This window comes from Procambarus clarkii, chromosome 76 (assembly GCF_040958095.1).
Source record: "Procambarus clarkii isolate CNS0578487 chromosome 76, FALCON_Pclarkii_2.0, whole genome shotgun sequence".
NCBI classification, from domain to species: Eukaryota; Metazoa; Arthropoda; class Malacostraca; order Decapoda; family Cambaridae; genus Procambarus; species Procambarus clarkii.
The window spans coordinates 4,495,372-4,511,998 of NC_091225.1; the positions used below are offsets into that span (position 1 = coordinate 4,495,372).

Genomic DNA, 16,627 nt, shown 5'->3' on the forward strand with positions numbered 1-16,627 from the left:
AGAGAGAGAGAGAGAGAGAGAGAGAGAGAGAGAGAGAGAGAGAGAGAGAGAGAGAGAGAGAGAGAGAGAGAGAGAGGGAGGGAGGGAGGGAGGAAGAGAGGGAGGGAGGGAGGGAGGGAGAGAGAGAGAGAGAGAGAGAGAGAGAGAGAGAGAGAGAGAGAGAGAGAGAGAGAGAGAGAGAGAGAGAGAGAGAGAGAGAGAGAGAGAGAGAGAGAGAGGGAGGGAGGGAGGGAGGGAGGGAGGGAGGGAGAGAGAGAGAGAGAGAGAGAGAGAGAGAGAGAGAGAGAGAGGGAGGGAGGGAGGAAGAGAGGGAGGGAGGGAGGGAGAGAGAGAGAGAGAGAGAGAGAGAGAGAGAGAGAGAGAGAGAGAGAGAGAGAGAGAGAGAGAGAGAGAGAGAGAGAGAGAGAGAGAGAGAGAGAGAGAGAGAGAGAGGGAGGGAGGGAGGGAGAGAGGGAGGGAGGGAGGGAGAGAGAGAGAGAGAGAGAGAGAGAGAGAGAGAGAGAGAGAGAGAGAGATAGAAGTGATAGTGATAGAAGGGTCACATTTACTCTATTTTAATTCTGAAAATTAAGTTAATTTATATGAGATGTTTTATAATGGTAAAGTCCAAAGACTAATGTATTTAAGAATAATTCCCAGCAGAATAGCTGGTGAATTTATAATAGTATGTGGTAATGATATCCCATTTTCTATAGACGGAAAATTCCACTATAAGTTACATTTTCTATGGGTTAACTTGTTTATACAATACAGCAATATTGTCTGCCTGTATGATATTATTAAATGGTGTCGGATTTTCCGACACCCATGCCGTTCAGGATCACCCCTAAACGTACACAGTACCGTGATCACAGCACCAATGATCGTCTATAAGGATTGGTCAGTCGTGATGCTTATTAACTAAGCTCCCTGACTGATCAATCCCCGACGACACTCATGGATCCATTTGGGTACAGTTTTTCATCAAATTCTGGCGCATGCACGGGCCGCACTGAGTTATCATGTGTGAGAAAGTGTGACTATACGTGAATGACAACCATCTAATATTATGCAATGGTTAAGGTCTACCTAGCTTCTTAGATGCGTAGAATAGGATTATTTTGCTTCATCGCAAGTCTGATTTAGATCCAGTCCGTCAAGAAATTTAGCTGGGTAATATGTGACAAAAATTGACCCTATTCTTCTTTGATTCATGTTCACAGTAGCAAAACAGTGCAACTAAATTTTAAGTATAATCAAACCACACATCAGAAAGTGATGATGCGACGACGTTTCTGTCCATCCTGGACCATTGTCAAGTCATTTTCAGTTTCATGCACTCCTCTTTCTTAATAATTACTCAAGTATATGGCTGGTATTGTTGTTGGAGGTGAGATCAAGAATGAGTCCTCGGCAGGTGGTTCTAGCGTCGATCCAAAGCCCCTGGAGGAGGTGGTCCAAATGGTCCTGGCTGGCCACCGGCACCGCCTCCACTACAATGCCAGCTTCCATATCACCATTCCAGCGTCTGAAGGAGGAAGTGTCTCTAAATTTACATCCTCACTTTTGCAACAGTTTTAAGTAAGTAAACAAAGGAAAACAATAGGTATTTTAAATTATTAATTCTACTTTAGAGCACTGCATAAAGCACTGTATATCATTACACGTGATTAACAGCATTATAAATCAATTAAAATACTTATCCATACAATTTATGCTCTAATAAGTTTTGTTTTATAAAGTCATATCAGTCTTACTTATTATTATTATTATTAATATTATTATTATTATTATTATTAAACACATAAATCACAATAACTTGATAAATCAAACGAGCAAATCCACAAGGGCCTTGATGAGAGCTTGAATCTAGGCCCTGTGTGTTCCCAAATGCGTCTTAGTCAACAGTACCATGACGTGGTTAAAAGCTTTTGACGCACTCCTTGACAGTCTCTTACATATATAACTACGTTTCGGAGGCCACACATGTCCCCAAAGTTGATGTGAGATAGTTGTTCTTACAATTACCAAAACTGGATTTTTGCCCAATTGTATCAGTAAGCTTTTCACAAGTATGGTAATGTACACCTGATGTAGATTTTAGAGCAAAATCATTGTCTCTCGCTTTTTCAAGCTTTCGTTAGTGTTGCAGGTTGACTGTTATCTTAGTGGACGTAAGTAGTAGAAAGTATGCTAGAAGCCTACACTTTTCCTTTTTTTTTGGATTGCAGGCTTCTGGCGTAGGGGTGTTTTAATTCCCCCCCCCCCCCCCCCCCCCCCCCCCCCGGGTATGCCATAGTTGTAGGAGAGTTCTCGTTTTTCTAATCCCAACGGTTGGTCATTGCACTAGGGATGGTTTCATTTTTATCCGTATCATTTACCAACTGCTCCCTTCCATCATTTACAATTTTCATAAAACGGAAATTAAACAGCACCCTTCTGGTCCCTACCATTTATCCCCAAAGAGGTTAAATTGTGTGCACCAGTTGTGGGAAAACTTGACTCATGTCAATCAATTAAATTAATACTATTTTCGATAGCTTACGAAGAACCACTACTTTTTGAGAAAGCGTGGAAAACAGGGTAGAGCAACTGGTTTGATATTTTACTCCATGAACTAGTGTCCTATGGATGTTTTAATTATTAATGCATTGATTATTAAAGGGACTGTATTATGAGTCAAATCCTCTCACCTAAATTGGGGGGGTTATATGCAAAAAGATAAATATATCCCAAACATTATTTCAGTGCTGGTTCATTCACTGAAGTAAGTGAAAATATATGAATATTGAATGAATTAGGTAATAGTAATTACAGGCGAATGTGCCTCAAGATAATACAATAATAGACTAATATTTTACTAAAGCAATGGGTTAGTAATATTGATCTCATTAGATCATTAAAACATCTATTTGTTAGTTATCTAATTCAAATATGGATGACAGCTTAGCTGTAAATTGAGAGAGATGAAATCAGCTGCCACACTCTACTGACGACGTATTGCGTCTGATAAATTGTTGCACGTGAAGGTGGGGAAGCCTAGCACGTCGCTTGATGTGGACCTGGGAGCTCAAAGGCAATTACAATGTAGAACTCTTCTACATAACTTACTACAGATACATTTAATACGGAATTTTTCCTAAATATCTGTCACTGCAGAATTCTTCTGCAAATAATAATATAATATATTCCTGTATAAATTACTGAACACGGTAAGAGAGTGAACATACTGGATTTTTAATGGTAATTTCTCAGCCTAACGACAATTATCTAAGTGTAATATGTGCACACAGTAAAACACATAGAATACTTAGTTGCAGGGCCAAGTGTCCGTTGATTAAGGAACGTCTCCAGCTGCCGTGATAAGACGTCAATTGTGGGTTGGAGTAATGATTAGTTCCTTGGACACTGCTCTGATGTGCAAAGGTAACATGGCATCGCTCTCGTGCTTGTAGGAGAGAAATTTAACAAGATCGAGACGTTCCTCTCCAATGCACATTGCTAATGGCGTCCGAGTCGCGTGGTAGCTAGAGACACTTTCTAGTAGGAATGGCCTTTCCTTCCTCAATGGCTGTGATACGCATGCGCAGAACGCTCGTAAGTATTTTCTAGCGTAAATTATTTTTACTTACTTATAATTAATCAGAGAAAATAAGGAATTGTGACAAGTGTTTATGTCACTAATAAATGTATTAAGGTACAATATATTTTGCATAATGCAAGTCAGGTTATTAAGACTGCACAAAATAAATGAAAGGAATATTATATAAATTGCTTTAAACTGCAGTTGTTATTACACCTAAATAAACGAATTCAGTAAGCAATAATATGTTAGATAAATAATCAGCTAAATAAACGATTATCTTTAGTAAAGGAACGTAATTAACTGGAATCTGTTTAGATTCAACTAAATGAGGAAAGAATGGAGTTGCGCCCCTGCTCCAGTGGGGTGCAGACGTGCTGCCTGGGTGCTCCGGCAGTTGGTGATTGTTTGCCAGTTTGGCCGGTTGGAGGCGTGTGTGTCTGCCCGACTGTGCTGACGTGGTGTTCGCGATGGGGGTGGGTCCCTCTTCCCCCTGTAGTGTGGGCTCAGTCTGTGGGCCTCGAATTTTCTGTACGGGCTGGGTACCCGGAGATAGTGCTGGTGTGTGATTTGCTTTCTGTCTCTGTGATAGACCATTTATGGAGTCGAGTTAGAAACAGCGTGTCGGGCGATCGTGAAGTACATGGAGGAGTTAGCATATCGGGAGTTTCTCCGTCAATACGAGGGGCGGACTTTACCCCTGTCGGATGGTGCAGGCACTGTGACCCTCTCTGATCGGAGTGGTGCCCTCACTTACGTCAGTGTACATGGAGCGCCCATGGAGTTTCCGGAGGATCTGCTACGGTGGTACTTCGGCCGGTTTGGCTCCGTTGTTAGTGTGAGGTTGAACGTGGTATCTTCCAGTCTGCTCAAGGGTGTGAGGACTAACATTCGCACCCTGGGCATTTGACCCCAGGCAGACATTCCGTCCTCTGTGCAACTTATGGGTTACAACGTTCGGATGTTTTACGCCCGCCAGCCTCGGACGTGTTATCGTTGTGGCCTCTTGGGCTATCAGGCTGCTGACTGTCCTGCGCCTGCCGTTGCGCCCGTGAACCTCTTCAGTGAGGAGGATTTTCCGCCACTTCCTGTGGGGGACGCTTCGGTGGATGTGGACATCTCTTCAGCCGCGGATGTGCCCACTGTGTCGACTGTTGCGCCTCCTGTTGTTGTCTCCTCTCCTCTGGAGATTATGTCGTCGCATGGTGATCGTCCTGCTCCGGCTGGTGTCCCTGGGGTTCTTCCGACTGCCTTCTGCTCGAATCCACAGTCTTCCAGTTCTTCCTCTGCTGCGTCTGACCCTGTACCTGCACCCTCGCCATCTGTTCCGTCTGTGCTGGGTGCTGGGGTGGATCCGGCGCTTCCTCCTGTGCCTGGCTTGGTGTCCCATGTAGTTGAAGATGCTGCCGTTCTCGGACGTGCATCGGTTCGCCCGGCTTCTGTTGCGCGTGTCTCTGAGTCAGCCTCCGGGTTTGATGATGTGCGGCCAGAGCCTAAGCGTTCCTGGCGTTCTTCTGCATGGGCTGACGTTGGCGACTTCGACGATTGTGGATTTTCCGGCGACGGCGGTTGGCTCCGGTTGCGTTGCATACTACGGTGGTGGCGGAGGTGTATCTGCCTGCGGATGCCGGTGCCGGTGTTTTGGCCTCCACTTCTGGTATGGTGTCTGCGGATCCTACTTTGGGTGCGTCGCCTGCATCGGATGGCTCCGATTCTTCGTGGGGGGTGGTTTCCCCTGCTGAGGTTCATGTTGAGCGGGGTAGCCTGGTGGTGGTGTTGAAAAAGGCTGCTCGCTCTGGGGGTTCTGAAACCCCTTCTTCGTTCCCTGTTTCATCGGCGGTGGTCTCGACGCCTCTTCCGTCTCCGGCCGTCTCTTTAGTGTCTCCTGCTGTCTCGGTAGCGGTGTTGCCATCTCGTCGCAACCTGTCCTCTTAAAAATGACGTCACTTTTGGCTCGTATGCGCGATATGGCTAAATTTGGACGCAATTTGAAATAAAATCGACTCACAAAAGTGACGTTCTGTTCCGTTTTTTATATGAGTCGTCCGGCATACGCGCAGAGGTTATAAGAGGACATTTTAAATTAACGTTTTTCATACCGTTTTGAAACTTTATGAGAATTTCCTGCCCACCTAACCTATCAGAGGACCCTTAACTTACTGTTGTTGAAATAAAAAATCCCAAATTTATTTTCATTTTCAAATTACGTCCAAATTCGGCCATACGGGCAAATGGCCAAAAGCGACGTTCTTTTTTAGAGGACAGGTTGCTCGTCGACCGTCCCCTGCTCCTGTGTGTACGGTGACGTGGCCATCTCGGCAACCCTCATACGCTTCTTTGGTGTCATCTGCTTCCTCGAAGGACGTGGTTTGCGCTCCCCGGCCTTGTTATGCAACTTGCGTTAGTGATCTTAAGGAGTGGCCACTTCCGCCTGATCTGGAGATTCCTGAGTTTATGCGGGCCCCACGGCGGCAGGGGGATCGTCCTCCTACCGACTTGGTATATTTTATTTGGGAGGCCTATAAGTGGGAGTATCCTTGGGATTCGTTCCCTGAGAAATATGCTCCTGCCTCTGAGAAATGATTTCCTCGCCCATGATTTCTTTGTATTCTGTGTGTGGTGGGTTATTTCCTTTGTGTGCATGGTTGTGGGGTGTGGGTTGAGTGTGTGTGGGTGGGTGGGGCGGGCTTGTTTCCCGGTTCCTGGGTGCTCCGGTTTGTTTTTATGGGTTTATTTGTATGGCTTGTGTGTGTGTTCGGCTCCTGTGCGGTCCGGTGGTTTGGTTAAGTGTGTGTGTCTGAATGTGGATGTCATGTTTTTTTGTGGTTCTATGTTTTTATGGTGCTGTTTGTGCGCTTGTTTGTCTCGTATTGAGTGCCCTTCATGCTGTTGGCGTGACCCGGCCTGGGTCTATGCTCTTTGTCATGTTTTGCCATTTTGCTTTTCCTTTAGTTTGTTATAAAATTGTATATCCTTTATTGTTATTATTATTATTATTATTTTCGTTTTGTGTTGGTGCCTCTCCGTCTGAGTGTGTGGTGCTGGTAGGCTTGTTCTGTGTAATTTTGTTTTGGTGTTTCATTTTCTATTTGTATTCCGCTGTGTTTATATTACTTGTTGTGTTTTGTCTGTAAATTTTGTTGTTTTGTGGTCGGCCCTTCTGGCTGGCGTTTTTGTTTCATACATTTTGTTCCTTTGTACTTTTGCAAGTTTGTGCTTTGTCCTTTTATTCTTTTGTTCTATGTTGTATTTGTTTGCTTTTATTGTACTTATAAGCATGCTTGCATGTAAAAAAAAAAAAATAAGAAATGAGGAAAGAATTCATGTTTCAGCCTGTCTTTCCTCACTTCGTCACTCTGACTAGGAAGAATCTGGCAAATCTGGCCTTACAATTGTAACATTAAATTGGATTAATTCTGCAAATTAGTAGTGTTAGTAATCACTACGATTAATATAATGATGTATTATAATACAAGAAATGATGTATTATAATACAAGAAATGATGAATTAATGTTGGAAAATTTCCAACATAACTCTGGGGAAGGAAATCTCGGGTCGCATTTCACCGAGTATTGACATACCCATTCCGAAGTTATATTATGGATTAGTAAATTAGTACGTTAGTAACGAATGTCCCGAATCTGTTGTACAGATGTGACAAAGTCATCATGGGAACATGAATTAAATATGGAAATGTTGAATAATTAAGGTATCTGTAATCAAGAAGCCTCTAAAGCTTACAGTAGACTCAACGACTAGGGTTACTGTGACGTGTAATAATTGCATTATTTAGTTGCTGAATTGTTCTGCAAACTCAGAAAATGTTCTCAAGAATAGATAACATTATTGTATAAGTTGTATTCTACATTATTATACAGTAATTAAGAAATATTAATCATTGGGTCATTCAAGTTCAAGGAGACAACGATACTACTGTAAGGTCACTGTCTAGGGTCGTTGTGACTTGTAACTGTGGAGTTACAAGTAACTTGTAACTAGACAATAACACATCACTGAGCATGATGATCACCCCAAACTCAAGTGAGGAGATTTGATTTATGCACTGTATTGCAGTAGTCATTCTGACTAATGATAACTAAGTTTTTAACTTCCTGAAGGTAATGTAACATTAGAGAACTGAATATGGTTACTTATTAAATCAAGGATAACTCAGAGTCAACAGTGAGATTAGTAGCCTAGTCATTCTGACTTATAAGCTAATTGAATTACAGCTCATAAGCGTGTCACTGGAAACTCATTAATACATCCTCAACTTCAATGAGAACTTAATTTTACTAAATCAGTCTCTATAAGTAGTCAACTGTATTTAATTTTGAGCACAGACTAGGCTGGTACTCAGTTGATGAAAATAATGTCCCTAATACCTACCTAAATAGATGGTTTAATTTTTCTAACGTACCTCTACCTCTTAGCCCTCTACCTAAGTAGAGGGCTAAGCTAATTGTAACAACTTACTAATTCTTAGTAGTGCCACTAGCTGAATGGTGAGCAATAATAATTGTAAGACTATCATGGTGAGTCGTGGTATGCTCGGATTAACAGTGTGAGCAGTAATGTACTCGGATTAACATAGTGAGCAGTAATGTACGCGGATTAACATTGTGAGCAATATTGTGCTCGAATTAACATAGTGAGCAGTATTGTGCTCAGATTAACATGGTGAGCTGTAATTAGCTCGGGTTAACCTGGTGAGAAGTAATGTACTTGGATTAATTGGATGAGCTGTATTGAGCTCGTTAAGCATTTTAGGTTACAATGCTTATGGTATAATGGTAAAGCATTACACGATGGGACACCTAAGGTTGCTGGAAATTTAATTGTTGCTGCAATTAATCCAATTTGAAGATAGTTTGTAACGTTTTCCCAACCTAAACGTTTCACGGTATATTAGTTCTCTGTAGGTTCACTTACATATTGGTAAGTTTGCAATTTTGTTCATGCTGCAGTCCTACAATAATAAGCAGAAACGAAAGAAAAACAGTTCAAACAAATTTTAATGCAATATTTTCACTATCTCTTAGTGCAGAAAACTTTGAATTAATAAGATTTTCTTTACAAACCTTATGCGTAGGTATAATGGACCTTGGTCCTGGTGAATTTACAGGTGTAGAAGTTTCTTGATGACTTCGTGTTAATGTTAACTTCATGAAATACTGGGTGCAAGATTCTCTAGCCTAATATGATTAATTACCTAGGGAGTGCTAGATTCTCTAGACCAGTTTTATTGATTACCTAGGGAATGCTAAATTCTCTAGCCTAATATTATTGATTACCTAGGGAGTGTTGGATTCTCTAGCCTAATATTATTGATTACCTAGTGAGACTGAGTGCGGTCAATTATTACTTGTCGAGAATAATTCTAGGTTTGCAGTGGAGTCAATGGCTTGGTCGCTGTGACATGTACCTGGTTAGGTTACAGACCACTGATTTTTCACTGAGAGCTGTGAAACATCTGGGCGAATACAAATTGTACTACATTCAATCTGGGTTTATTACCTCAGCTGGTTTCTCATTTAGTTTGTTGCTGGAGAATTAATTTACTGCTGATTAATTTATTTTTGTTGGCAGGCATAGGCTTCTTCAGGTTTAAAAGTTTACCTGTCAGTAAGCAGCCACCTGCAGATTGGAGCATATTCATGCCCTATCGCTTAACATGTCCAGTGATGAACTGGAAAAAGTAGTCTGCTCCAACTAGTACATTTACCTTATTAAGGCGGTCAGACGTTAACTGGTTGTCAGCCAATTTAATTTCATGTTCCTGCAGGAAGTTGGCTGTATACCTTAGGCCCTTAATATTTAGGTCAAATGGTATTTGATCTATAACAATGGCTTGGATAGCCTTGGCATAACCACCTAGACGTACGAGCGGTCGAACTACTGAATATTCTTGGAGTCCTCGATTTATCACGAACCTGGACAGGTTTAATTTTACCTGTGTATTGGTCTTAAGTTAAGTACCTCTGCCTCTTTCTGAGTAATGAAAGTTCTCTGGGATCCTTGATCAAATAGTCCACGAGTGGTGATCTTGGTCCCTTTATTTTTTACTTGAAGTTGGGCAGTGGGCAAGACTGCATCCACTTGAGATGCTGGTGAAATTACGCTGTTAACTTGTCCCACCTTGCAGCACTGTACTGGTGTAGATTCTCTACCTCCTATTCTAGGATTAAAATAATTTGTTTTGACAAATTTGCACAGTGCAGCATGATGTTTTCCTCTTCTGTAACTATTGCAGATGTTCAGTGGGGTTTCTCAGCTGTTAACATTATGTGACTTGAGACACCTAGAACATTTGTGTAACTGAGTCATCTGACTCGTGTGTCTCTGTTAGGATAATTAATACATTTGTACAAAGAATGTTTTTGATTACAAAACAACATAACCCCCATCCTACAGTTCGTTTAGGGGTCACCGGTTTAGGTGAAACTGCAACTACAGGATGTGAAGGTTTTGCTGTTTGAATTTGCTTCTTGTTTTGTTTCTTCCAACTTGGGGTGGAAGTGGTTGATGTACTCTGGGGAGCAGCTATTGGGCTCTTAGGAGTACTTATTGGACTCTTAGGTCTCTTAGGAGCACTTGTGATGCTCTTAGGTCGTACTGATGAATCAGTGTTTGACATGTTGTTATTACATTGATAATTAGTACCCTTGTTACCTAATGACTGTGTCACTTTAGGAGTTTTAGGGAAGGAACCTAACATGGGTACGTTTTCTTTGCATTCAGAAGTTATTAAGTGCTTGGTTTGCTGGCTTATTTATTACATTACGCAAACCTGCGAGTATATCCTGCATTGACAGGACATTATCATTCTGGTATAAATGCAATTTATTGAGTACCTCACCAGTCAATTTTCTCTGGATGATAATTTTAGTCATCCACTCAGCAGTGGGGGTGATCCACCTTCTTGCTGAAGGAACTTAACATTGACTTAAGCTGAAAAGTAAAAGCTTGTAAGGAGTCAACTGATTGTTCTGGTTGAGATAAATCTATAATTGATGAACAAGGTTTATAACAGTCTTCTCATTATCAGCACTTGTTCTAGAGATCTGGATAGCTTGATTGATGCTAATGGGTTCAACATCAACTCTAGGAAGCTGGTGTGAGTAATTATGAATATTACTTGTGTTGTTTAAGGCTTCTTGCTTACCCTCAGCTTTAATTACAGTTTCAGCTGCTGCTGCAGCTTCAGTTTTATTTTTATTTTCTGGTTAATATTCACTGGCTGTTGCAACTTCACCTGGAGTTTCAACTGCAGCTTCACTTATATTTTTGGGGGTTCCTGTGAGAAGCTGGTTAATTCAATAGCCTCATATATTGAATTTATAGAATCCAGCCAATATTGAGATGAGCCTTTTGAAAGCTGATCTGACTCTGTAAATGAATCATTACGCGAAGTTGTAATGAGACAGTATATTGAGATGACACTGTAGAAAATGAAGGTTGAACACTTATAGATCCAGTATAAGGATTTAGTTTAATAAGAGGAATCTCCTCATTTTGAGGTAGCTCATGTATTTCATCTTAGCTGTTTGCTTTCTTAGGTATAGGTAAACTATAAAAATGTTCTAACCAATTAGCAACATTTTGTGTCGCAAGCACTTTGTAATAATGCCCTAACTTGGCCTGAATTTTGTCTTCATAGTCGGCAAGGTCAGATTCAATTAGACTTAACCCGTCTGGGTCAGTATCACTGACAAGGAGTATTTTCCTATAAGACTTGATTATATCCTTTACTTGGTCATATTTTTTGCTGACCACCTTCTGGAAATTTTTAGCCTGAAAATATCAAATGGGTTAGTTCCTAACCAGTTATCACATTTGGCGAGTAGTCTTGATAAGTGACTTTGAAAACCTTTCAAGATTCTTCCATTTTTTCTGGAGTAGCCATGTTGGCTATGGGTTTGAGCCTTATAGGGCTTATATAGCTACTTGGCCAGCATTAGTACTTGCTGTACCATTGCTGGCCATTGTATATATGTAGAGCAGGTATTGTTATTAACAGCCTAATATTTTCTTGAATAGGTTAATTGTAATTTACCTCGTTTGGAGGTTAGCTACCTACCTAACAAAAAGATTTGAATTGTACTTTGGTGTCACTGCAGGATTTCCTTGGCTTACCTCATTAAAATCAGCTTTGGATGGGTAGTGACACTTCAGTAACACTCAAAGATGAACATAGACATATATAATATAATTAGACAATAAATGGGTTATAAATCCCACCCTGCTCCTATATATATATATATATATATATATATATATATATATATATATATATATATATATATATATATATATATATATATATATATATATATATATATATATATATATATATATAGGAACTTCCTATACAGGAACTTCTTTTCCACAACTCATAAAATGGAGGAAAGGGTCCTGAAAGATATTGTTAATAGAAACGTTATCCCTACAGACAAAAATCAGAGGATACAACTGACGATTTACTATAAAACCAGAAAAACGACCAGCCTACTCATGAGAAACTCTCCAGACACAAAACAGAACGCTTTAAAAGAGACCAACGTCGTCTATGCCTTCAAATGCCCTCTTGGGGACTGTAAGCTCCAAAAAACCCAGTATATAGGCAAGACAACAACATCTCTTTCTAGGCGTTTAACGATGCATAAGCAACAGGGCTCCATTAAGGAACATATAATCTCTTCCCACAACCAAACCATCGCCAGAGAAATCCTAGTAAACAACACAGAAATCATCGATAGATACAGCGATAGCAGGCGGCTTGACGTTTGCGAGGCACTACACATCAAGAAGTCAACACCAGCAATCAACATCCAATTAATGCACAACTATATTCTACCCACCTCAAGACTCCGCTCCAATATAGAAACATCAAGAAATATGGACCAATAGGCTTTCTACAATCACTTCTATTCAATACCCATTGTTTCGTGTTCTGTCTTGTGTTGATGAAATTAATACCTTATTAAATACCACCTCACCCCATCCACCTCACTCAAATATATATATATATATATATATATATATATATATATATATATATATATATATATATATATATATATATATATATATATATATATATATATATATATATATATATATATATATATATATATATATATATATATATATATATATATATCTTGAGATGATTTCGGGGCTTTTTTTTAGTGTCCCGCGGCCCAGTCCTCCACCCCCAGGAAGCAGCCCATGACAGCTGAATAACACCCAGGTACCTATTTTACTGCTAGGTAACAGGGGCATAGGGTGAAAGAAACTCTGCCCATTGTTTCTCGCCGGCGCTTGGGATCGAACCCAGAACCACAGGATTACAAGTCCAGCATGCTGTCCGCTCGGTTCGACCGGCTATTGGTCCCGAAGGACCAATACACCAGTACTGTCTAACACAGTACTAATTAGGTAATAATTCTACCTATTAATGCAGCTAATGGTTTAGGCTAAATTTGTACAAATCTTAGTACTATTACAGCCTAAAATATCCTACCTCTATTGGGTTGACATAACTACAATAAATGTGGTGCAAAAATATGTAAAATAGTACTATGTTTTTTTGGGATTTTTGTAATTTTGTTACATAGTAGAAAATAAGTGTATGATAAATTTAATGAACACAAGATTATTAATTGTGTTTGGCAAGTATTCTACTGCCGTAAATAATGTTTAACGCCTGACTGTACTTCCTAATTGAGGAATATAACATCAGGATTAGTAATGATTAATTAATTTATGGGATCAGTAATTTGGGTTAGTATACTGGACCCTGAAATGTTAATGAATTTACTGACTTGGGTGAATCAGTAATCATAGGATTAATGTGGTTTAGGCTATAATATGGACAGTCTGCTCACAGCCATAATAAAATATTTGTATAGCCTAATAATGGTAACACATAATAATTGGTTAAATAATTAATTATATGAGAATAGCTTGATTCTCAGCTATCTATCTAAGTTCGAAGGACCAAATTTTGTGTGGGAAAACTTTACTCATGTAAATCAATTAAATTAATACCATTTTCGGTAGCTTACGAAGGACCACCACTTTTTGAGAAAAATTGGAAAACAGGGTAGAGCAAGTGATTTGATATTTTACTCCTTAAACTAGTGTCCTATTGATGTTTTAATGAATAATGCATTGATTATTAAAGGGACTGTATTATGAGTCAAATCCTCTCACCCAAAATGGGGGTTACATGCAAAAAGATTAATGTATCCCAAGCATTATTTCAGTGCTGGTTCATTCATTGAAGTAAGTAAAAGTAAATGAATTAGGTAATAGTAATTAGGGGCGAATGTGCCTCAAGATACTACAATAATAGACTAATATATTACTAAAGCAATGGGTTAGTAATATTGATCTCATTAGGAGATCATTAAAGTATCTATTTGTTAGTTATCTAATTCAACTATGGGTGTCAGTTTAGCTGTACATTGAGAGAGATGAAATCAGCTGCCACACTCCACTGACGACGTATTTCATCAGACAATTTTTTGCACGTGAAGATGGGGAAGCCTAGCGCCTCGCTTAACGTGGATCCGGGAACTGAAAGGCAGTTGCAATGTAGAACTCTTCTACGTAACTAACTACAGATACATTTAATACGGAATTCTTCCTAAATATCTGTCACTGCAGAATTCTTCTGCAAATATTAATATAATATAGTCCTATATAATTTATGTAAGACGGTAAGAGAGTGAACGTACTGGATTTTTATGGTAATTTCTCAGCCTAACGACAACTATCTAAGTGTAATATGTGCGCACTGTAAAACAAATAGAATACTTAGTTGCCGGGCCAAGTGTCCGTTGATTAAGGAACGTCTCCAGCTGTTGTGATAAGACGTCAATTGTGTGTTGGAGTAATGATTAGTTTCTTGGACACTGCCGTGATGTGCCAACATAACGTGGCACCGCTCTCGTGGTTGTAGGAGTGAAATTTTACACGACTGAGACGTTGCTAATGGCGTCCGAGTCGCGTGGTAGCTATCGACGCTCTCTAGTAGGAATGGCCTTTCCTTCCTTCCTGGCTGCGATATGCATGTGCAGAACGCTCCTAAGAATTCTCGAGCGTAAATTGTTTTTACTTACTTATAATTAATCAGGGAAAGTAAGGAATTGTGATAAGTGTTTATGTCACTAATAAATGTATTAAGGTGCAATATATTTTGCACGTTGCAAGTCAGGTTATTAAGACTGCACAAAATAAATGAAAGGAATATTATATAAATTGCTTTACACTGCAATATTTTCCACTGTAGTTTTTATTACACCTAAATAAACGAATTCAGTAATCAATAATATGCTAGATTTATAATCAACTAAATAAACGATTATCCTTAGTAAAGGAACGTAATTAACTGGACTCTGTTTAGATTCAACTAAATGTGGAAAGAATTCATGTTTCAGCCTGTCGTTCCTCACGTCGTCACTCTGACTAGGAACAAGCTGGCAAATATGGCCTTACAATAGAAACAGTAAAATAGATTAATTTTACAAATTAGTAGTGTTAGTAATCACTACGATTAATACAATGATGATGTATTATAATACAAGAAATGATGTATTAGTGTTGGAAAATTTCCAACACCAGTCACTCTGAAATACAATTACTTCGGCGACCCGTAGAGACACAGTCATCCCTAATAGTCAATGATGTCCCTAATAGTCAATGATGTCACCTCCAGCCATCCCTCATCTTCTCTCAATTACTCTGCTTTCCATGATTGCATATGTAGCCCCATTTTAAATTTATTCCCATTTTCCATGTTATACCAAGGTTATTAAAGGGCTGCATTCCGTCATCCCTAATGTGCAATGACGTCTTCATCTTCCCTGACCAATTACGTTGTCCTTGATGCCATATTTGACCCCATTTTCGAGTACATAATATTAAATGCAATTTTCAATTATTATTTTTTGTTAAAGAATGCATATAGAACATAAGAATGACATTGCTGAATGACTTTATGGAGGACCATACAGGACCACCTTTGAATTGCCACCCATGTTGGGGTAATCATTTATCCTAATTAAAACCTCTTTTTCATGGCCATTGTATACACTTACACCGTTCAATCATGTCACCTATAATAACTACAGAAGAACCTATCAATACCTTATTAATAGATAGTTAATCCCCATTGTCTTCACTTATACACCTCTATCATGTTACCTATATACAAACTTCTGAAGACCCTATTAATATCCAGTCTGTATCATTGTATCCATTTATACCCTTCAATCATGTCATTCCATCAATATGAAGAAGGCTCTATTAATATAACCCTTTATTAAGCCCATTCATCTTCTAGTATACCATACTCTTCACCTAACTATTTGCTCAGATACACCTGATATTTATACTGTCAAACAAAAAATCGTTTATTGAACATAGGAATGAATGAAATACACTACCTCCCATTCATATGAAACAAAGGAGACAAAACTGAGTATGTGCTCATTGTACTTACGTCAGCATTTTGTGGTCTAGGCAAGTATGTGTGTGAATAAAGGCACGAGTTTTCCCTGATAATGCAAGTGCTTGATGAAAAACGTAATCTGATTGTGTACTACCAAGGTGCATTCGGGGAATGGACATGTTGCGGAAATACTCCAAAGCTTCCATTCCTTTTGAAGGGTCTGGGTGGTGTAACGGTTAGTGTATCAGTTATGCCAGGTGCGCAAACATTTGTACTTTCTGAGTTCGAGTCACCTTGCAGGGTGTGTGTCTAAGTAGTGTTTACCTCTCACTTGTGGTCTAAGCAATTATATGTATGTGAATAAAGGCAAGAGTTCTCCCTGATAATGCAAGTGCTTGATGAAAAACGTAATCTGATCGTGTACTACAATGGTGCCCTCGGGGTATGGAAATGTTGCGGAAATACTTTGAAATTATCATTTCCTCTGAAGAGTCTGGGTGTTGGAACGGTTAAAGTTGTGTTTTCCTCTCACTTGTGATCTAGGCAAGTATATATATATATATATATATACATATATACATATATATATATATATATATATATA

General features: G+C 39.4%; 1 protein-coding gene across 1 annotated transcript in view; it reads right to left on the reverse strand.

The window, feature by feature from the left end:
- The window catches only part of LOC138357134 (glutamate receptor-like), a 270,984-nt gene that overhangs the window by 238,798 nt on the left and 15,559 nt on the right, over positions 1-16,627 (reverse strand). The window contains 1 exon segment of the mRNA XM_069313781.1: positions 1,350-1,507. Within this exon segment, the coding sequence (XP_069169882.1) occupies positions 1,350-1,507 (158 nt within the window).